At 42.2% G+C, this 22,628-nt stretch overlaps 1 protein-coding gene across 1 annotated transcript in view; it reads right to left on the bottom strand.

The window, feature by feature from the left end:
• Window positions 1-1,610: 1,610 nt before the first annotated feature.
• The window catches only part of zswim8 (zinc finger, SWIM-type containing 8), a gene marked incomplete at its 5' end in the record, with an annotated part of 106,181 nt that continues 85,163 nt past the window's right edge, over window positions 1,611-22,628 (bottom strand). Inside the window, 5 exons of the mRNA XM_084075959.1 lie at window positions 1,611-1,848; window positions 10,108-10,286; window positions 16,790-16,909; window positions 18,682-18,831; window positions 19,891-20,068. Of these exons, the coding sequence (XP_083932085.1) occupies window positions 1,645-1,848; window positions 10,108-10,286; window positions 16,790-16,909; window positions 18,682-18,831; window positions 19,891-20,068 (831 nt within the window). The 3' untranslated portion in view covers window positions 1,611-1,644. The remainder of the gene's footprint in view (window positions 1,849-10,107; window positions 10,287-16,789; window positions 16,910-18,681; window positions 18,832-19,890; window positions 20,069-22,628) is intronic.

The following is a 22,628-nucleotide window of genomic DNA, read 5'->3' as shown; positions in this document are numbered from 1 at the left end:
CCAGGGCCTAATGGACACGTTAACACGTCTGAAGAGATATTCAGTTATCTTTCACCTTTGTTGTCGTCCAGATAAACCAAAAGAATCAAAAACAAAAAGTATCCACGTTAAGTGTTACTTTTTTTTTGGTGGAAGTTGATATGAATGAAAGGGACTGGACTCTCAAAGAGTCAACGCCAGCCAGTGAGTTTTTGGTCCAGTCTGACTCGCTGTGTTCACCGGCCGGTCCGGACCGGTCTAGTCCGGTTCCGGGTCCGGCACCTCAAAACGGGCTGAAACAAGGAAAAAAGAAAAAAGGGAACCAACCACACGACACTCAACACGTTTAATATTCTCTCACTCTTTTTCAGATTCCTCTCGGCATACATGTCATATTCTATACAAAATATAAAAAAAACAAAAAAAAGACAAAATAAAAGATAAAACAAAACACTGAAAAATCCTCACCCGTACTTAGGTCATCATCGTTTGTCATATTAAACTTCTGTTGTTTTTTTTAATATATATATATATATAATTTCAACAAACTGTTTTTTTTTTTCCTTTTTGTTTTTTCTTTAAACACTGTCAGAATAGCTAAAATGTAGATCTGTAGTGACACGTTTCTTTTTGGGGAACGGGGGGTCTCGGCGTCCCCCAGCACCCCCTAGAGGAATGTTGCAGTAATGAAACTGACTCACTCAGTGGTTTCATTTACAAAAAAAGAAAGAAAAAAAAAAGAACCAACTTGTCACAAACGTCAAAATGAAAACTTAACAGAGAGAGAGAGAGAGAATGAAAAAGAACACGATTCAACCACTTAAGCCCTATTTTGAAAAAGATTCAAAAACCCTTCCCGAAAACCCGCCGAAACTACAAGCTCACAACACGTCGCGTAGCGACGTGTTGTGAGCTTGTAGATCGGCTGTTTCCGGGAAGAATTCGATCTTTTTTTTGCACATGACAAAGCCCAAAACCGGGACGCCAAGGGTTGAAGTGGTTACTGATAATAATAATAATAACAGATTTACACATAAACATAATGAACTAGAATAAACGCAGGGAGGGAGGAGGATGAGGTTCAGTCAAAAAAAAGAACAGAGTCTAGAGGAGGTGGTTTCCGTTTCCGTCGTCTCCTCCGCGCTCCGCGTGAACACACGCACGCACACACGCACACACACACACACAAACACCGATGACAATAAAAACAACGTCTTTTCAGGGGGTTCGGGGGTACATGGGTGGGTTGATTGTGCTGCCTGTGTGCTACTTGCGTGTGTGCATGTTTGCGTGTGTGTGTGTGTGTGTGCGAGGAAGGGTCCATGGGTCTCGCTCGGGGTCTGGGGGGGGGGGGGGGGGGGGGGGTTGGGGGGCCGAGTGGCGGTGATAACGGTGATGCTGAGGTCGCCCGACACACGGAGCTTATATTTTAGAATCGGAGAGAGAGAGAGAGAGAGAGAGAGAGAGAATCAGTCTGGGGGGGGGGCTTTTTTATAGCACGGCCGCGATGCCGCGGAAGCACCGAGCGATATCCCTCCGCTACCCCCCCCCCCCCTCCCCCCTCTCCTCTCCCCCCCCCCCCAGCTCGCTCCCACCCAGCACACACACAGCCCTCCCCTCCCCTCCCCTCTCTCAGCCCGGCCCCAGTGCCCCCAGCAGGCACAGTCACGGGGAGAAGGTGGCCATCTCCAGGGAGATGCGCTGCCACAGCTCCTTGGTCTGTTTGCCCCGCTTGAGGTTCTGCAGCACGTCGTTGAACTGCATCATGCCCACGGGGGTCAGGCAGAAGGCCCCCCGCGCGCTGCGTATGATGTTGACGAAGTCGTCGTAGTCCGCGGGCGTCAGGTGGATCAGCCGGTGGTGGATGTACTGCAGGGAGAGGAGAGGAGAGAGACAGGGACTGTGGGTGAGCTGTCGTGAATCGCAATGTGAACACATCTCAGCAACTAGCTTTAAACCATTGAGACCTGAAGCCGAGTCTACATGTCTCCTAAATCTCAACGGTTTTCTGAAAAACGTATGTTTCTATATCAGTGGTGCTCAATCGTTTTCATGTCAAGGACCCCCAAAATGATATGTATTTGGCCGCGGACCCCCATCAAAATATCTTGTTCCAGGGACCCCCAGAAGCAAAGATTTGAGTTACAAATGTTCGCTTTAAAAATATATATATTCAAAGATTTGCACACATTTTCACGATTTTTCAAAAATAGCAGATATACAAGCTCATAGCGCGGCACTCGGTGCCGCGCTATGAGCTTGTATATCTGCTATTTTTGAATAGCCCAAAGTGTAAAATAATGCTTTTTAGCTCAAATCTAAAAATGACACAGTTCCAGGTCTTAATGTGTTAAAGGGACTACACCATGATTTTTGACTTTTACTTCTTTTTTTGTGTTTTTGGTCTCCCCTACCTCTCTTCTATCCCCAAAAATACCCTAGTTTGAGCACTCAGGCTTTCACGGCATATCTGGGGTTTTATGTAAATTGATTCTCAAAACAGGCCAAACTGATTTAGCCCCCGAAAGTGACGTCACTAGCGGTACACTCCCTCCCGTTTTTAGCGGCGCTAGCCGCTCTATACCATTAGGTATAGAGCGGTAGCCCTCTATACCTGGCTTTTGCGTCAACGTTCTGATTGGTCAGACACGTCAACAAAGTGATTGGTCAAGCTTCACGTGACACGTGGCTATAAACACATTATAAACACTTATTGATGACAAAATGTATCAAAGGCGCCGCTACCTTCACACAGGTGTGATTTTTCAGTTCCAACTTACAGACCCTCCCCCACCCCCGGATACTCTTTGTTTACATCTGCGTGCACAACGTGGACAGAGCGGGGTTCTCCAAAGATCGTCGATATAAGGTAAAAAAAAAAAGCGGATGCTTTTAATGAAATAATCCCTGGCAGTGAATGTGTTAATAAAGCCTCCTTTGAACAAAAATGAATTGAACAGAGATGGAGAGGATGTAGGGAAGAGAGAGAGAGAGAGAGATGGTTGGGGAGGGGGGGGCAGACAGAGGATAGACAAACGGAGACGGTGAGAGAGAGAGGAAGCGAAGCCAGTCGAAAAAGGTTGTCGTTTTTTACGAATCCCGATTTATGCTCCGTTGTACGACGGTGTTGCATGCTTGAAAACAGCTGACGTACAAGCTCTCAACGCGTTGCAGACACGTCGCAGAAGCGATGCGTTGAGAGCTTGTACGTCGGCCATTTTTCTTGCTGTGCGACCCAGTCCTACCACGAAGCTCTGCCTGGCAACACCAGGTTGCCAGGTTTCGGAGAGAAACAAGCAACGAGCGTTAGCGCGTTCTGTTATTAGCGGTTAGCTTGTCGGACTATCATCGCCTGTAAGGGTCTCATGGGGCTCCACAATGAGTGCTAGGAGAAAAAAAACAGACTTTGCATTTGTTAAAATAGGCGAATTTGGGCTATCCTCGCGCCTCGTATTATGCCAACGGTGGGGGTCGACAGGGGGATTTGTGGAGTAACTCAATGGGCATTTCTACGTTGGTAAGTGATTTGCCACATATCAAAGATAACACTAAAAATGAACGGATGTCTCCTTTAAGAATGTTCACAGAGTGTGCTGGAAGGTCAAAAGGTCAGCGGGGGGTATCAGCAACGCATGACAGAGCGTCAGGCATGCGGATGGACCCTAACCCTGCACACACCAGCGCATCCCTAATTGCTCTGGCTATTAACCCATAAAGACCTGAGGCGATTCTTTAAAAACAATCTAAATCCTAACAGTTTTTTGAAAAAAATCTAAAAAAAAAAATCTCAAGATTTTTCAAAAATAGCAGATATACAAGCTCATAGCGCGGCACTCGGTGCCGCGCTATGAGCTTGTATATCTGCTATTTTTGAATAGCCAAAGACATCTAAAGTGACACAGATGCGTTCAAGGTATTAATGGGTTAAAGCTTGGTTCTCAAAGTGGGGTCCGGGGACCCCCAGGGGTCCTTGGGGGGGGGGGGGGGGGGGGTACCAGGGGGTCCCCAGAAAAATGTGTTAATATAGCGTCACAATAATATTAACCTTTTATACTTTGGCCATTCAAAAATAGCAGATATACAAGCTCATAGCGCCACACCGAGTGCTGCGCTATGAGCTTGTAGATCTGCTATTTGTTTTCAAATCATGAAATTGTGTGCAAATCTTTGAATATATATATATTTTTAAAGCGAACATTTGTAACTCAAATCTTTGATTCTGGGGGGTCCCTGGACAAAAATATTTTGAGATGGGGGGTCCGCGGCCAAATACATTTCATTTTGGGGGTCCTTGTGCTTCTCAAAAGTTTGAGAACCACTGCATTAAAGGACCACTTCACCCATTTTAAACCCCATCTTCATATGATTGGTCCTCACTAATGCTCATTATTAGATGGCACCATTTCTGTCTACTCACTCTGTGCCCCATGGTGGGGGCTTCGGACAGTTCAGAAACCTTATTATGAGTATTAATGAGGACCAATTACATGATGCTAGGTCGGAAAATGGTGGTCCTTTAACTTCATCTGTGGGTTGGTACTCTTATTAATGACGGATGTCAATTAAAAATGTATGACAGCCGGATTATGCATGATTCTTACAAGACAGGGAATAAAATATGCACTGTATACACCTTTTTAGTTTTCATTTTATTTGAACCCATTAAGACCTGAAACGCATCTGTAGTCACTTTCGATTTCTTTGGCTATTCAAAAATAGCAGATCTACAAGCTCATAGCGCGGCACCGAGTGCCGCGCTATGAGCTTGTAGATCTGCTATTTTTGAAAAATCTAGATTTTTTGGGATTTTTTTCAAAAAACTGTTAGGATTTAGAAAACATTTTAAAGAATTGCCTCAGGTCTTAATGGGTTAATCAGGGGGCGGATGAAGGGAATTCAACACCTCTTAAACCAAGGTTTCAGAAAAGCTTCAAAACGAGTTTCCCATAGAGAGCTGTGGCTGACATGAAGTTTTCTAGGGGTTTGTTCAAGATATGTGGAGCATAAAAACTGAACGTTGCTTCTCCCGAGTTTAGTTCTTGTTCTGCGTTCAGAAAGCAGAACTTCTTCCCAGATGACCTGAGAGGGTTTGGAGGGTTCATGATGTACTGTAAGCTCAAGATTTATAAACCAAACCAACAGTAATGTTTTGAAATCAATTATTTGACACACAGGGAGCCAGAGTAAAGATCTAAGGAACTGGAGTGATACACTCCACTTTCTAGGTATTAGTAAGGACTCGAGGAGCAGCGTTCTGAATCAACTGCAGTCGTCTGATACATTTTTTCAAGTCTACTGAACTCAAGTGGACTGAAGATGAATGCATGGCTACGTTTTTTCTAAGTCCATAAGACATAAGTCCTTTAATCCTTGATATTTTTCTTAAAGGGGACTACCACTCATTTTCAACATTGAACTATGTCTTTAACTCATTGAGTGCCACAATCCGTCAAATCCGTCACGTGGCCTGACGCCCAGAGCGCCACAATCCGTCAAATCCGTCATAAAAAAAATTTCAAAAAAAACATGTTCAGAACCCAAGATATGATGATTTGAAGATTTGCTGCTCCATCCACTCCTTGTTTAACCTATAACTTAAAAAGGCTGTATCTCGCTTCCTAAGCACTTTTTTTTTACAATGAATTTTGGCTGTGGCACTCAGAACCAAAATTCCATTAACATGAATAAATAAGCTTGGCACTGAATGAGTTAATACACCTTAGAGCTGTTGTGTGGAAATAAGAAAAAAAGTCCCCCCCCTTCTATGTTGCCTAGAACTGGATAATTGATTGAGGTCATGTGATCAGTGACATACGCACGGTGTACTTTTGGCTCCGCCCTCTAGGCTGCTGCATTCACTAGAGTGGGGAATCTGACTTCCAGCTGAAACAGTGTGTCTTGAATATAAAGCTAAGACTTATTACAACAGTGAGGTTTTTCTTTGAGGGGGGGTGTATGTGTATGCGTGCGCGCGTGCGTGCGTGCGTCTAGCCAGGGCCCAGTATCATGCAGCATGGATCATTCAGTGGTAAACCATGGATTTTACCCCTCTTTTATATTCATGTGGATATTATCTCCTTTTCCCCCACGTGGCAGACTGCACAGGCCTATACAGCATGTGTACACTGTGTAGGAAAGAAGAGCTTCACTTTTGCCTTGAGGACAAATAGCTATTATTAATAAGAGTGTGAATGTAGTGGGTGAATTAACATATGTGATGAAACCTTAGTTACAGTGTAATCATTCTAAAAGATATGCAGGCTTTCCCTGGTGACACGGACTGTAAAATTAATATATGACATTATGTTCGTGTCACTGAGTTAAGTGCTTTCTTAACCCATTAAGACCTGAGGCCGCTTCTAAAAAAAATCTAAATCCTAATAGTTTTTCGGAAAAAAATATAAAAAAATAATTTTCACGATTTTTCTAAAATAGCAGATCTACAAGCTCATAGCGCGGCACTCGGTGCCGCGCTATGAGCTTGTATATCTGCTATTTTTGAATAGCCAAAGACATCTAAAGTGACACAGATGCGTTCCAGGTATCAATGGGTTAAACCCTATATCTTTCGTTGACAGGAGTCCCCCTCGGGCTCCATAACAGGCCCCCTTCTTCTTTCAATCTACTTTTTGGCAAACATAAGCCCCAGAATAGTGACACTGGGTTTTATGTGGTTAATGCGTATGGTTGCTGTTGGGCAGAAACCTTGTATCTCCATATTTCAACTTGTTTTATGTTTTTATTATTATAATAATGCCCTAGTTCACCGTACAACAGTGTCGCACACAAGTAACGAAAATACCTGATCTACAAGCTTGCGCCGCGTTGCAGGGATGGGACCTTCTGAAAATTTACTGTCACGATTATTGCGGCCAAAATTATGTATCGATTAACGATAGTGTCGCAATACACAAAATGTGCTTGAAATTCTTAAATTTCCACTTTTGGTAACCACTTGCACGAGTGGAGCATTAGCCGAAAATAGCAGATCTACAAGCCCGTTGTGGGCTTGTAGATATGCTATTTTTGATGAAGAGATTTGGTATAGACGGATATGATATGTGAGTGTTTAAAAAAAAAATCACGATACTAAACGATTATCGTCCCACATCCCTGACACGTTTCAGCAGCGGTCTTGGACATACAAGCTTTCCGGCTGACAGTGACGATATGCAATTTCCTGGGCTGATACATCAACGGAGAGATATAAATACACATTAACGCAACACACCAATGATACTGGTTCGATTGACTTAAGTTCTCTCCTTAATGTATGGAGGCTTTCTCAATCGATGGCTGAATGATAGAAAAAACAATTTAACGTGTGCACTATTGGCGGGCAAAGGCAATTTCCCTCGATGTGAATATTATAAAAACATTCAATAAACATTGATGCAGTTCCACTTGAGTATGACAAGAGTCACATAAAGATTAAATGGATTCAAAGTGTTTTGAGCACATGTAGGTGTCTCTATGTGAGGTAGGCTGTAGAGTGTAAAGCACACATTCACCACAGAACTACGTATAATGTTGCTTTGCACAGTGGCTCAGGGGGTAGAGGAGGAGGCTGCTTGCTTCCCCTGGGTTAGTGACAAAATGTCAGTAGGAATACTCCATTACAAGGACAAGTCCGGAATTCAAAATTGACTTGAGTTAAAGGACAAAAGTATTGGCATAAAAATGTACTTACACTACAAAGTAGGGCATTAACAGAATAATCGAATATTCGAATATTCGACTATCAAACCGACTATTCGACTATCAAACCACTATTCGATTATTCGATTAAAAAAAAAAAAAAAAAAAAAGTTTTTTTTTTTTTTTTTTTTTAGATTTTTTTTTTTTTAGTGGCTTTTCTGCAGCAGACACGCAGCTGTGAGCTCTGGTGTGACGTCAACTCGCATTCCTTGAGTCCAGTCATCAATGTCATTGAAAAAAAAAAAAAAACTTTTTATTTTTTTTATTTTTTATTTTTTTATTATTTTATTTTTTATAATCAAATCGATTAATCGAATATTCGAATACTTATAGGTCGAATAATTCGAATACTAAAAATCACTATTCGTGAATGCCCTACTACAAAGTAACTAGTAACTCAAGTCTTCGAATCTCTGTAGTGGAGTAAAAGTACAATATTTGCCTCTGAGATGTAGTGGAGTAGAACTAATAGTACTGACAATTGGAAATACCCCAGTAAAGTCAAAAATACCTCAAAACTGTACTTAAGTACAGTACTTGAGTAAATGTACTTAGTTACTTTACACCACTGGATAAAGGCGCTATAAAAGTGAACATTTGCCTTTTATTTACCATTTATCAACATAAGGCCAAAAAATAATAAAAAGGTGAAGCGACAAAGAAGGAGACATCTCCATGATCTCAACTCTCTGACACCATCAACAAGACTGCTAGAAGATCAACCGGAGTTGTACAGTAAACTGTGTCAAAGATATGCATCAACAACAACCATGTTATCCTGTGTGATCACCTGAGCACCGTCATGCCACACCGACTCCACAGAGACACGTGGCAGCTGCTGCAGTCAATGTTTACTGGCAATAGGCTCTCTATGCACAGCAGCCATATTATCACTTCCTTCACAGGTGTTACCAATGATACTAATCAAGGCTCTGTTCCATTTAGTCTAGCACAGTGGTTTCCACGACCCCCATAACTCCGAGAGTGTACAAATGGAACCAAATGGACCCGTAAGGGTCCATTTGGTTCCATTTGTACACTCTCAGAGTTACACACCCGCAAGGGGCCATTTGGAAGCCCATGAGGGTCCCTGGACCCCAACTGTAGACCCACTGGTGTAGCAGAGTGTTTCCAGTGGGCCAGCATGCACAATATCAGCACCCTGACTCTGTGGGTGCGTTCGGAAATTACGCACCGGAGCACACTCGCCTATTAGTTTGTATTGGCCAGTGCGCTCAGCGCTGTATTTTCAAACGCGCCCTATATGACCAGAATGGAACAGAGCCTTCGTTAGTATCATTAGCAAAACCTGTGAATGTCTTCACACTATGGCTGCTGTGCATAGGGTGCATACATGTAGATCAGTGCTTTCTCAACCTTCTACAAGCTTACCATGAGTCACATTGCGACCCATTGTAAGCAGATGGTCTTCTTGACATGCTTAAAAAAGGATCCCTTTGCTAATAAGCCTTACATGCCTTAATCCTCCTATAATTCTACAAAGCTCTGTGGTGGTGAGGCCCAAATCTGTTCTAGCCCGGTTCTCCTCAGTGGCTGGAGCAATTGATCTGCATTTGCACACAGCCATTGACCATTACCATGTGCACGGAACAGCAAAACTTATAATTGCCCTCTATAACTAAAATTGAAAATTAAAAACACCTTAATTTTATTTTATAAATATTTCATCTTTCGCTCAATAGGGACAAGTCCCATGGCAACAAATACTTAAAATGTTGTTTTGATGCTCATATTAACCCTGAGGAAGTATTAAGTTGTTTTTTTATTTGCGCATGCATTCCATAGGGCTGGACCACACATGGACAAATGACATCATCAACTTGGGACGGGAGCGGTCCCTATTGAGTGAAAGATAAACTATTTATAAAATAAATAAAATATTAAAGATGTTTTTAATTAAAACATTTTTTATATAGGGCAATTATAACGCAACAAGGCATACTGTATATGGCTTATTAGCCAGGGATCCTTTTAATTCATTGAGTGCCATTAACATGTTTCATGTGTTTTAGCGCTATGGTGCAACGTGCCATTAACGTGTTTTTGAAAAAAAAAATTAAGAAAAAAAAAAAAAAAAAAAAAGTTTTGTTTTTTTGTTTCTGAAGCCAAGATATCATTATCTGAAGATCTGCAGCTCCATCCACTCCTTGTTTAACTTAAAACTCAAAAAGGCTGTATCTCGCTTCCTAAGCACTTTTTTTTTTACTTTGAAAAAAAAAAAAAAAAAATCGTAACGGCCAGAAATAGATATTAATAATTTGGGCACTCAATGAGTTAAAAGCATTGAGTTGCTGCCACGTGATTGGCTGATTAGAAATGGGCGTTAACCGACAGTTGGAACCAGGGTGCCTAATAAAGTGGCCGAGTGGTGAGTGTACTGTACGTCATTTCAGCGTTAAGGCGGGTTACCTGTAGGTACGCTTGTTGGCATCGCTGCACCAGCTGGTGGAAGGCGGGCGTACGGAGGTGGGCGTGTATGTGGGCGGGGTTTAGCCTCTGCAGGGCGTCCATGATGATCTCCTGCAGAACGAAGGGGCTCAGCACGCCCTTGGCGGCGCCGACGCAGAACTGGTACACGTAGTTCACTCCTGAAGAGGACGGGCAAAGGTACACAGATAATTAGACATGATTGTCACGGGGCAGCACGTGCCCTATAGACATTATCATTTGTACATATGCATTCATTGTTGAAGTACTGCAAATATTTTAAACATGCTTATTTATTAACATTGTGGAATGGTCAATTGATTGTAGGTCGTCCTGTGCCTCCTCCTCTGCAGTGCTAGGATTTTCCTGTTAATTGGAAGGTGCCAAGTACTGTAGAGGAGGAGGGGTGTTTGCTTGGGTTTGAGTGTCTTGTGAATGTATGGGTACCCAGATAGGAATATGATTTTGATGGTAAAGGATTAGTTAATTGTGTGAAATAACTGTGTGTGTGTGTGTGTGTGTGTGTGTGCCGTGTATGCGCGCGTCTTGTTTTCATAAACCTGGTTCCTCTCGCAGAATCTGGCAACACTGCTAGTGGCTCCACATTGGCTTAGACCTGGTTCCTTACTTCTCTCGCAGAATCTGGCAACACTGCTAGTGGCTCCCCATTGGCTTACAGGACAGCCAATGATCGAAAACATGTCGAGAATATGTTGAGCACATGTTGACTAGTTGGTCAGTCTCTTCAGAGACCAGCCTGCTTTGCAAGCTGGTAAAAACCTGCATTCCTGGACGGGTCAAATTTTTGGAGCCTTGGCCGTTCGAGCCTATTCACACGTGGTGTCAGATTTAAGAGAAAAGGGACAGTCCACAGTGCATCCAAAGAAAACAACAACAGCAGCGGCAAGCAGAGCCTCGGAGGAGGAGGGGCCACACAGGGGCCGAGGAAAGTGTCCAGCAGTGAGTGCCATCACTTCCCAGGAGGCAACTTGTTCCAACCCGGCCAGAACGTTCCGATCCTGCATGCAGTTCCGGATAGTGAAGGAGAAACCAAGCCGGTGGGTGGAAAGACGACTACACCTAGCTTTCCGGAATCACAATTGTGGTTCTTGCAATGCATCCATTAAACTTTGCGGTCCATTGAACTGTCAGAACTGTACAGTGGACTCTTCCTCTCCTGGATGCCACGGGGGCGTCTTCAGAAGGGGGGGGGGGGATGTCACGGGGCCCTATAGACATTATCATTTGTACATAATATCGTTGCTGTCCGGCAGAAACCAGCTAACTCCATTTTTCCGCTTTTACATTTTTTTCATAAATCAGTGCTATTGAAAACCCTTTACATACTTTTCATTGAACCAATGAAGAGTATTAAAAGGCGCTTCTGACAAAACCAGCTAACTCCATTGGATCCACAAACGTTCTGCTAAACCAGCTAGGTCCAACAAAGGGGGGTGGAGTTAGCTGGTTTTGCTGACTCCAGGCTCCACCACCTTTTGACCTCCAACCTCATTGTGAGCTTGGAGGTCCATTCAGCTGTTCTTATCAATGATGAACAAAACCTCCTAACTCCACTTTTTGTTTTGTTTTTGTCATTTTCTGAAAAAAATACATTTTGGAGTTAGCTGGTTTCTGTCAGACAGCACAGATATGCATTAAATGTTGAAGTACTGCAAATATTTTAAACATGCTTATTTTTTGAAATTGTGGAATGGTCCATTGATTGTAGGTCACCGGTGCCTCCTCCTCTGCAGTGCTGGCAATCCAGGTTAATTGGAAGGTGCCAAGTATTGTAGAGAGGGAGGGGTGTTTGGTTTCATGGGTTAAAGGTGTAGTTCACCCAAAAGATTACTTATGTTCTGTCAATTACACATCCCATGAAGCATTGAATTCATGGAGATTTTTTTTTGTTTTTGTCGCATTCCTAAGCCAATAATTTGATAACAGGCGGTCTTTCCGGTATGAGACACAAAGGGTCTCCTTTGAGTCTCCTACCGGATACATTAGCATCTTTCCACTTGAAAACAAATTATTGGCTTAGGAATGCGACAAAAACAAAAAAATCTCCATGAATTCAATGCTTCATGGGTATATAAGAATAATTACATTTTTGGGTGAACTACTCCTTTAAGGTAAATGTTTGTTTTGAGTGTCTTGTGAATGTATGGGTACCCAGATAGGAATAGGAATTGATGGTAAAAGATTAGTTAATTGTGTAAAATAAGTCATGGGCCTTAGTTAGCCATATTTGAGTTAAAGAGTTGCCAATTACTAATGGTTTGTTCCACCTGTTATAAAATGGGAGGCTCCAGGTGCAAAGTGTCAGCCTGACTTGGCCTTTGTGTAAGGTTTAGCGTGTTTAAACAGTGTCTCAAGTTCTTGGTTTGTGTTGTCTCTTTAGTTTAGCTTTTCAAGTGTTAATTATTGGTGGCCAGTTTCTTTGTTTGTCAAGCTATTATTGCACTGCCTTTTATTGGTGTAAGGTAAATGCCGAGCCTTTTCACAATTATACTCTACCATCCTGTCTGCAAGGTCTATTTAGATTCAGACGGTACAAGTTACAGATCTTATGCACGAATCGTGTATGTCTGAAAAGTCTATTTACTGGTTCTGAAATTACATATTCTAGCTTCTCTATGCTGGCTGCTAATTTATTTTAGAATTGATTTACAAATGTTAGTCATTACATTCAAGGCCAGGGTCGGGTGTTGCTCCGAGCTACATTTCTGATTTACTCTCCCACTATGAGCAAACGCACAGCCTGAGATCCTCAGGCAAAGCTGTGCTGTGTGTCCTAAGTCCAGGGCAAAGACAAAAGACTGTTTTTTTTTTTTGCATTCAGAGTAGTGCTACACCATTATTTATATCAAACGCTTACCTTCATCACAACGTCAACATGCACAATATACGTATCACAAAAGACTGCTTGAACGGCAATAAATGGTATACTGTATTCACTCTGCATATCAATACATCTGGCCAATCACTTAGAGCCCTGCTAATTGTTTTCAGGTTTTTTATTTATTTCAACAATCCAGGAGCTATAGAGCTATGAAGCAATAAACTGTATTGCTAAGTTGGTGGTTTATTTGTATTCGTTGTTTCACTAAAAGCATGTTGTTGGAATGGAAATATAGTATAACATTAATCAGTTTCTTTCTTCTTATTTTTCCACAGTATGCATACTGTAAGCTTTTCTTTGTCTGGCTTCTTTGTTAGCAGCAAACCTAAGACAAAAAGCATAAGAAGACATAACACTCAACTTGTCATCATAATGTTCAACAATGCTGAATAGGCTCTATGCGCAACAGCCATATTGTGAAGACATTCACAGGTGTTACCAATGATACTAGTAACGAAGGCTCTGTTCCATTCTGGTCAAACATAGTCAGGGTGCTGATGTTGTTGCATGTTGGCTCACTGGAAAACCAGTGGGTCTAAAATGTGGTTCATGGTTCCATAAGGGGTTTCCAAAAGGCCCCTTACGGGTGTGTAACTCTGAGAGTGTACTAAATGTACACTCTCAGAGTTATGGGGGTCGTCGAAATTGAAAAATCTGAGAACCACTGTGCTACACTAAGTGGAACAGAGCCTTCATTAGTATCATTAGTAACACCTGTGAAGGAAGTGATAATATATGGCTGCTGTGCATAGAGCCTATTGCATATTGTATGTTTTCCTAATATTGTGCAGCCATAAATGTAATTTAGATAGCATGTTATGTAGACAGATGGCAGGTTCATATGTTGACCTGGCATCCTATAGTTTGTATACCGGTAGTTTCAATGTACAGATGATATTTTTTTTTATATTATACTGTTTAGACTGATGATGATGATGATGATGATCCTAGATTACTACTTCTATGCATTTGATGTATTACCTCGTGTAGGGGTTGGTGTTAAGAGTTTTCCCAATTTTATACTTAGTTGTGTGTCACACGGCGAAAAATAGCCGCAGTGCGACGCGCTGTTAGCTTGTAGATCTGCTATTTTTCAGCTATTTACAGTACAGCTAATTGCAATGTCGTCCTAAAATCCTTTACGTCCTCACAAGTATAGTAAAGCAAACGCGTGAGCGAGCGCAGTGGTGGAAAAAGTAGTCACATTTTTCACGTAAGTAAAAGTATCATTACAGCAATATAGAAAAACTCTGTTACAAGTAAAAGGAATTCAAAATGAACTTGCGTAAAAGTACAAAAGTATTGGTATCAAAATGTACTTAAAGTGCCAAAAGTAGAAAGTACTTGTTATGCAGAATGTCTCATTTCACAACTTTTTCAAATCTTTTGAAAATAGCCGATCTACTGTACAAGCTTACAATGCGTTGCATTGCGACGCATTGTAAGCTTGTAGATCGGCTAATTTCAAATGGCCGAAATGTGTATAGGGCTGAAGTAGTTAATGTATGTTTTGTAATAATAACAACATCATCAAAGTAACTAGTAACTCAAGTTTTCAAATAAATGTAGTGGAGTAAAAGTACAATATTTGGATCCGAGATGTAGTGGAGTAGAAGTCAAAGTACTGAAAATTGGAAATAATCCAGTATTGTCAAAATACCTGAAAATTGTACAAAAAGTACAGTACTTGAGTAAATGCACTTAGTTACTTTCCACCACTGAGCGCGCGTGCGTTTGTAAAACGTCAGTTGTGATGCCAAGAGAGCCATCATATAAAAAAAAAAAGATGTGGGATCCATAGCGAGCATATTTCCCTGGAAGCAAGCTGTTTGACATTCAGACAGAGTCTCTCCTGACATGGACCGAGCTCCAAGCTGTGATGAAGCGGCATCAATATTTCACATGGTGTGTTAGTGCACTCGCTCTCCGAGATTCAAAGAAAGTCAAACTCAGGTGTCTATCACAGTGGGTGGATGGTATGACCCAAACACATAGTCATACCTCGCTCTCTCGCTCTCTCTCTATCTCCGCTTGCATCGATTCTGACACCCTGCCGACACCAAGACAAGTACACTACACACTCACACATAACCCTACACAACCTTTATGTTTCTATATCGTGGTAGTCGGGCGGAAACCTTGTATGTTCGAAACTGTTACTTTTCAGGAAATGGTAAAAGAAAATAATCTGTGTTCGACTGGTGGAAAAAGTACTCAAATGTTTTACTTAACCCTTTAAGACCTGGAACGCATCTTTGTCACTTTTTGATTTGAGCTAAAAAAAGCATTATTTTACACTTTGGCTATTCAAAAATAGCAGATTTACAAGCTCGTAGCGCGGCACTTGGTGCCGCGCTACGAGCTTGTATATCTGCTATTTTTGAAAAATCGTGAAAATGTGTGCAAATCTTTGAATATATATTGTTTTAAAGCGAACATTTTTTAACTAAAATCTTTGCTTCTGAGGGTCCCTGGAACAACATATTTTGAGATGGGGGTCGGCGGCCAAATACATATCATTTTGGGGGTCCTTGACATGAAAAAGTTTGAGCACCACTGATATAGAAACATACGTTCTTTCAGAGTACTGTTGGGATTTAGAAGACATTCGTAGAATCGGCCTCAGGCCTTAAAGGGTTAAGTACGAAGAAGCAGGACATTCATTTGAAAAAACAAAAAACAAGAAAAGCTTAAATATGGAGATACAAGGTTTTTGCCCCGACAGAGACGATATACGAGAATGTAGTGTAGGAATCAAACCGTCAGCCAGACAGACGGTCAAGCAAGGTCTACTCCTAGTGCAGTCTGTAGCGTCCATGAACCAGACTGGCTTTACACAAAAATGACTTTTATTTTAAAGCCATTAAAGAATGGAATAAACTCCTGGTCAATTTGTAAACCTGGACACATTACCATATGTTCTGCCCTGAGGCAAACAAAAGAAAAAGAACATCTCAAGCAACCAGTTTTTTTTTTTTTAAATAACTCTGTAAGGTAGGTAGGTTAAGTTATTGGTCCATTTGTACTGGAGATGCTGTGTTTTTCACTCTGTTGTCTTGTTTGTGTTCACCTGCCCTGCCAAGGGACCACAGAAGGAAAGCAGCTACTAGCTAAATCTGGTACAAAAGCATCTTTTCTCTTTGCTTGAGATTAAATGTATTTTGTACACGGCCCCTTGATACAAATATAAATCAATACACAAAATGAAATCCATCCATCCTCCATGCATCAATCAGTTAGTCCTTCCACTCACCTGTAGTGTATATTAAAATGCCTACATTTTAAATAGGCTCTATGCACAGCAGCCATATTGGGAATGAATTGGGCCCCTTCCTTACTTCCTTCACAGGTGTTACCAATGATACTAATGAAGGCTCTGTTCCATTCTGGTCAAAAAGAGTCAGGGTGCTGATATTGTGTATGTTGGCACACTAGAAATACTAGTGGGTCTCAAAGTGTGGTCCAGGGACCCTCATGGTTCCTTGAGAGGGTGTAACTCTGAGAGTGTACAAATGGAACCAAATGGACCCTCCCGGGTCCATTTGGTTCCATTTGTACACTCTCAGAGTTATGGGGGTCCTTGAAATTAAAAAGTTTGAGAACCACTGTGCTAGACTAAATGGAACAGAGCCTTCATTAGTGTCATTGGTAACACCTGTGAAGGAAGCAAGGAAGGGGCCCAATTTCTGCCCAATATGGCTGCTGTGCATAGAGCCTATTCTACCTAGCCTTGCGGCCAGTCCTGGCAAACATTACACTCACCTAGCCTTGCGGCCAGTCCTAGCAACCACTTGACGTCCTCGGTGTAGGGGGGGCTGCGGGAGAAGTTGTTGGGATGGTCATTGTGAGCCCTCCTGCCCAGCATTTCTAACGCCAGCATGCCTACACATCATAGGGGGGAGAGGAGAACATAAAAGGGCCACGTATGTTATTTATACTTGCATAAAAACTGCTGCAATCCAACCCGGGTCCAACTACAACCACCGCAGTTGCGTTAGTTGTATTGTATTTACATACTCTGCCATAAACATTGTATAAGTGATATTGTATTAACACATTCCACGCCAGAGTTTAACACATTGACTGCCTGAATTATTTTCACTGCCTATTGTTATTCATGCCAGAGATTTTTCAATGGGAAAAAAAAGTACTCAGGAGCCGAGATACAAAATTTTAAAGTTTTAAGTTAACAAGGAAGTGGATGAGAGTAAAGATCTTCGAAAATTCATATCTCCTTGGTCTTTGGGTCAAAAAAAAAAAAAAAAAAGAGTAAAAAAAAAAAAAAATTGATTTTTTTTTTGAAAAAATATTTTTTTGCTAAAATCGAATTAATTCGATCTTGGCAGGCAAGTGATGATAAGCTAATATCGAATTAATTCGATCTAGGCAGTCAATGTGTTAATATCATTATGTACTCACCAGTGCCAGAGATTTATTGTTGTTTTTTTGTTTTTTTTCACGTCACCACAGACCTCGCTAAATCCGTTAAAATCGCGCGTTCAACTGTTTGTAAACACACAGGGTAGCTGTGTGAGACGCCCAGCGAAGACCGTTTCGATCTGCGATCCGCCATCTTGAAGCTACAGCGGTTTATGTTAAACAGCGATCAGCGATGAGAAAAACAACAAGCGAGAAAATGGAGATTTAGTTTCCGCTTTAGAGTGGAGGCGGATGGGAACGAAAATCTCCGGATACGGATAATTCCGTTTCCGGTGGTGCTACAATGAAATGTGAACCTGCGAGAAAAAAAAAGAAAGAGACCACTTCGCGTAGATCTACGCTACTGCCACGCTGCGCAATTATTTAGGTTCGCGTAGATCTACGCGATTGGAACTCAATGTGTTAACACTAGGGTTGTCCGATATTGGCTTTTTTACCGATAACCGATATACCGATATTGTCCAACTCTTAATTACCGATACCGATATCAACCGATACCGATATATGCGGTGATTATTGTGATTAGGGTAAGCTCAAATTTCATATCACACACACCATATACAGTAAGAACTCCTGTAACTTATTTATAAAGCAAAAAAAAAAAAAAAAAAAAAATTTTTTTTTTTTTTAAAACTGATACCGATATTTTCCCGATATCATTTTTTATGCTAATATCGGCCGATAATATCGGGAGGCCGATAATATCGGACATCCCTAGTTAACACATTGAGTGCCATAAACGAGAATCTTCGGGGTTTTTTTTCACACAAGGGGCGCTCTAACACAACTTAAGAATGATCCTAGGACTGTTTAAATGGAATGGACGGATGTGACGTCAGTCCAAAAAACGTCCCTTCCGTCCGCTCCAATGATAGGATTTGGAGAAACAAGCCATTTTCGACGCGCTATCACTCTGCAATGGCGGATCGCGCTAGAAATATTATTGTTCCAGTCGTTAGGCGGGAACCTCGACCATCGCGCACTTAACACATCCGCGTAAACGGTAAGAACGCTCGCACTGGATGTACCCTGTTTTAAAAAACCCTCTGGCACTTGAGGTGTTAATGGCAAACAATATGAAACAACAGAAAATAATGCAAGAAGCTGTACAAATTCCACAACAACACATTTTGGTCGTTTTGTTTCTGTGAAGTGCGGCACAGCATAGTGAAACTAAGTCTTCATTAAAGCTTAACAAAAAGGCCGCTGCTCACCAACTCTGTAGGCGGAGTGCAGGTAGTGCAGACCCTGTTGGCTGATTGGCTGCTCGTCTTCAACTGGGAAGGAGGTGCTGACCAATGCGGTGGGCTGGGTGGAGAGGGCGGGCAGCGCCTGGATGGTGGCGCTGGAGTGAACGCCCCCAACTGGACAGAACAGGAAATGACAGGAGGAGGAGGAGGAGTCACAAACTATGCAAATTTAAACCGCAGCACTGGTGCACACCAAGGTTATTGTAGTAAACTAAAAATATAATAAAAATGAGGCTTTACAAAACTCACAAAAAACACATTGAAATCATACTACATAATGTTAGGCCTGTCACAATTATTTCATAGTCGTCTAATCGCAATTATTTTTGCATAATCGCCATTATTGTTTCCGCGTTGAAACATTTTCACACATTTTCAAATATTTAAAAACAGCAGAAATAGCTGATCTACAAGCTTACAATGTGTCACGAAAAAACAAATTAATATGTCAATAATTTCGTTGTATATTTCAGTTATTTATCATATCTGTGCTGTGCAATTTTTGATTAATAAGCCTAAAAGGCTTCATATGTTCCAAAATTCAATGCCAAACACAATTAAATGTTTAATCGCAATTATTTGAGTGACGATTAATCGTCAACTTAAATTTGTAATCGTGACAGCCCTACATAATGTCCTTAGTTGTCAATGTATGTGTAACTTACAAACGAAAAATGAAAAACTATTGTTTAACAACAACTGTTGTTAAACAATGAGACACTGGGTGGTCGGGGGGGGGGGTTCAATAGGCTCTATTCACAGCAGCCATATTGTGAAGACATTCCCAGGTGTTACCAATGATACTAATGAAGGCTCTGTTCCATTCTGGTCAAACAGTCAGGGTTGCTGATATTGTGTGCATGTTGGCCCACTGGAAACACTCTGTTACACCAGTGGGTCTACAGTTGGGGTCCAGGGACCCTCATGGGCTTCCAAATGGCCCCTTATGGGTGTACGGGTCCATTTAGTTCCATTTGTACACTCTCAGAGTTATGGGGGTCGTGGAAACCACTGTGCTACACTAAATGGAACAGAGCCTTCATTAGTATCATTGGTAACACCTGTGAAGGAAGTGATAATATGGCTGCTGTGCATAGAGCCTATCCCAGGGCCGAGACCATAGACTAGACAAAGACTATGGAAAAACGGGCCGTCTGTGGTGTGCCACTTTACCTGCTACAGTGGTGGAGAGGGGCAGGCCCGTCTCGGTGTGGTAGGGGTGGACGGCTATCTGGGTCATGGCAGGGACGGGCACGCCGGGGAAGGTGACAGCCGTGGCTGCCATGGGCGGATGGGGGCCGGTGGCCACCGAAAACGGGTACTGTGCGCCGATGAACGCCGGATGCATTCCCTGCACGAGAACACAGCACACACACACACACACACACACACACACACACACCCCTTTTAACAATCTATTCATGTCCACATAAGCATACAAGGACACAAATATTAAAAAGGCACAGTTAAGCTTACATTCACAAAATCATGGCATATGTCTTCATGATACAATAAGCATGTCACTCAGTACTCTCTATGGGTGTAAGTAACAGTGTCTCTGGCAATTATAGCAGAGTCGGCACAATACTTTGCCAGCCCTTTTGCCTCCTTTTTGGGCATCCCAAGTAAGTGAAACCCTCTAACAACCAGTCTGTGGGCATGTCCTAGGCTGCCAAATATACAATCTGCACCTATAGCCCAGCTCTGAGATGGTATGTAGAAGTGGTTGGTAAATAATGTCCTTGGATTCACGCACGCGCACGCACACGCACACACACACACACACACACACACACACACACACACACACACACACACACACACACACACACACACTTAAAACTCCTATATAGTCAGACAGAGGTCTATACTACTACTAGACCCTACTTTTTTCTCTCTACACCAAATATCTTTGCAAATCTACAAGCTCACAACACAATGTACTGTGAGATTTTAGATCTGCTGTGTTTGCCTAATGTTCGCCCCGGGATATGGATGCTGTGTGTGTGTGTGTGTGTGTGTGTGTGTGTGTGTGTGTGTGTGTGTGTGTGTGTGTGTGTGTGTGTGCACACGCGCGAGCGAGAGAGGGATTTGAACAATTTATTTCAAATCGGCACAAAGTTTCCCCCAATGGGCCCTTAGGAGGTTTTCAAGATTCAAGACGTGTTCGTCACGCCCTCATCCAAGTATGTGCAGTGAAATGTTGGTGGTTAATACAAAGCAACGCACTCTGTTCCCTGTCTCTACTCCGTAGAGACTCAGTCACTATCAATCAATGGCTTCTTTCACCATTTCCCTCTTTGTCTTTTTTCGACAGCTCCTTGGAAGAGAGCCAGTTCCTTGTCAATCACATCAAATTATGCATAACGATCGCCGTGTTCCGTTCAGCCGCGCTGGTGCTCAACATTCTCGCCCCAAACCTCCCCAGCTTAAATGACACTTCCTGATAACTTTCGACAGCGTGTATGTTTTTTTTTCCCGACTTGCTAATAAGTGCTGAAAGAGGTTTCGTGGAAGGCTGGAAGTGCAGCAGTTTTTTTGTCTTTGATATTTCCTTTGCCGTCGTCCGTGCAACAAAAAAAAACATTTTACACATCAGGGCAGAGGCACCGGCACAATTTCTTTTTGAAGTGTGTGTGTGTGTGTGTGTGTGTGTGTGTCATGTAAAAAACAAATGACATGACAAGGTCCCGTGCGGATATCAATGAAGCAGCTATACACGACGTTGCAATTAAATTGCTAATTATTAAGTCCCTCGGCTGAGGTTAGGCGACCCAAAACTTTGTACTGTCTGTTAAAGATAATCGCTCAAACGTTCCCTCTCTCTCTTACACGTGAGCACTCTCCCTATCTTTTTGTATCCCCCCTCCCTCTCTCTCTCTCTCTCACACATGCTTGCAATGAGAGAACGTTATGTTTATGTTTTTTTCCATGGAACACAGTATTTCATCATACCACGCTGCTTCATTTAGACTTCTGTCGTGTCTTCTTCAATAACTTCTCTGACTTGTACAGTAGTTGAAGCTCAATGCTATGACTCAACGTGTGCGTCAAAAAGATCAATGCTTACATGATATCAAAGCCCAGCTATAACTACAGGATAGAAAAGGAAAAAAAAAGAGAGACCTAAATCCACCAAGACATGGTTGAACGCAGAGAAGCCTATTTGATAAACTATATAGGGAGTGGTGGAAGAAGTACTCAGATATTTTACTTAAGTAAAGACGCACCCCTCTCTCTAGTCTTAAGTAAAGACACACCCCTCTCTCTAGTCTTATTTTGGTGAATCCATCCATCCACCCACTTATCCATCCATCCATCTTCATCCACGTATCTAGAGGGTCAAGGAGGTAACAGTTCCAGCAGAGAATCCGTCTTCCCCCATCAAACCTCTGGATATAATCTCCAGTGGTCCTTGGTCTACACATGTCACTGTGAACCACATTATGTTTTCATGTGTCCTCTTCGTCTGCATTTTCTCCTGAGGGCCATCATCTCGCTCTTCATCATCTTTCGCTGATATGCTTCGACCCTGTTGCCATTTGCAGTTTGTTTGTTTGTTTGTTTATTATTATTATTATTGCCAGACCCAGAGGGTCGGCCTTCTTTTGTCCCTCTTTTCCTCTTTTCCTCTGCCCTTTTGTCCCTCTTTCGTCCCTCTTTAGTCCCTCTTTTCCTCTGCACACACGTCATGCGAAGTCCGGCCATTCAGATTTCAACCACTAGGGGTCTGGCAGTGCCAGGTCTCCTGGTTCTTGTTTTTCTAAATGGGGTCACAGTTTGTTTCTCTTTTTAAAGGGCTATGTTATGTTTTCCGTTATTGTTGGTAGTCATGGCTGCCAGTTCCCATCTGATGTCGTGTGTGAGTTCAGACTGCTCCACACCGTACCGAATAACTGCTAGCTTGCATA

Source organism: Gymnoscopelus microlampas, assembly GCF_963454915.1.
Source record: "Gymnoscopelus microlampas genome assembly, chromosome: 13".
Classification (NCBI taxonomy): domain Eukaryota; kingdom Metazoa; phylum Chordata; class Actinopteri; order Myctophiformes; family Myctophidae; genus Gymnoscopelus; species Gymnoscopelus microlampas.
This window is presented reverse-complemented; position numbering and strand designations above follow the sequence as displayed.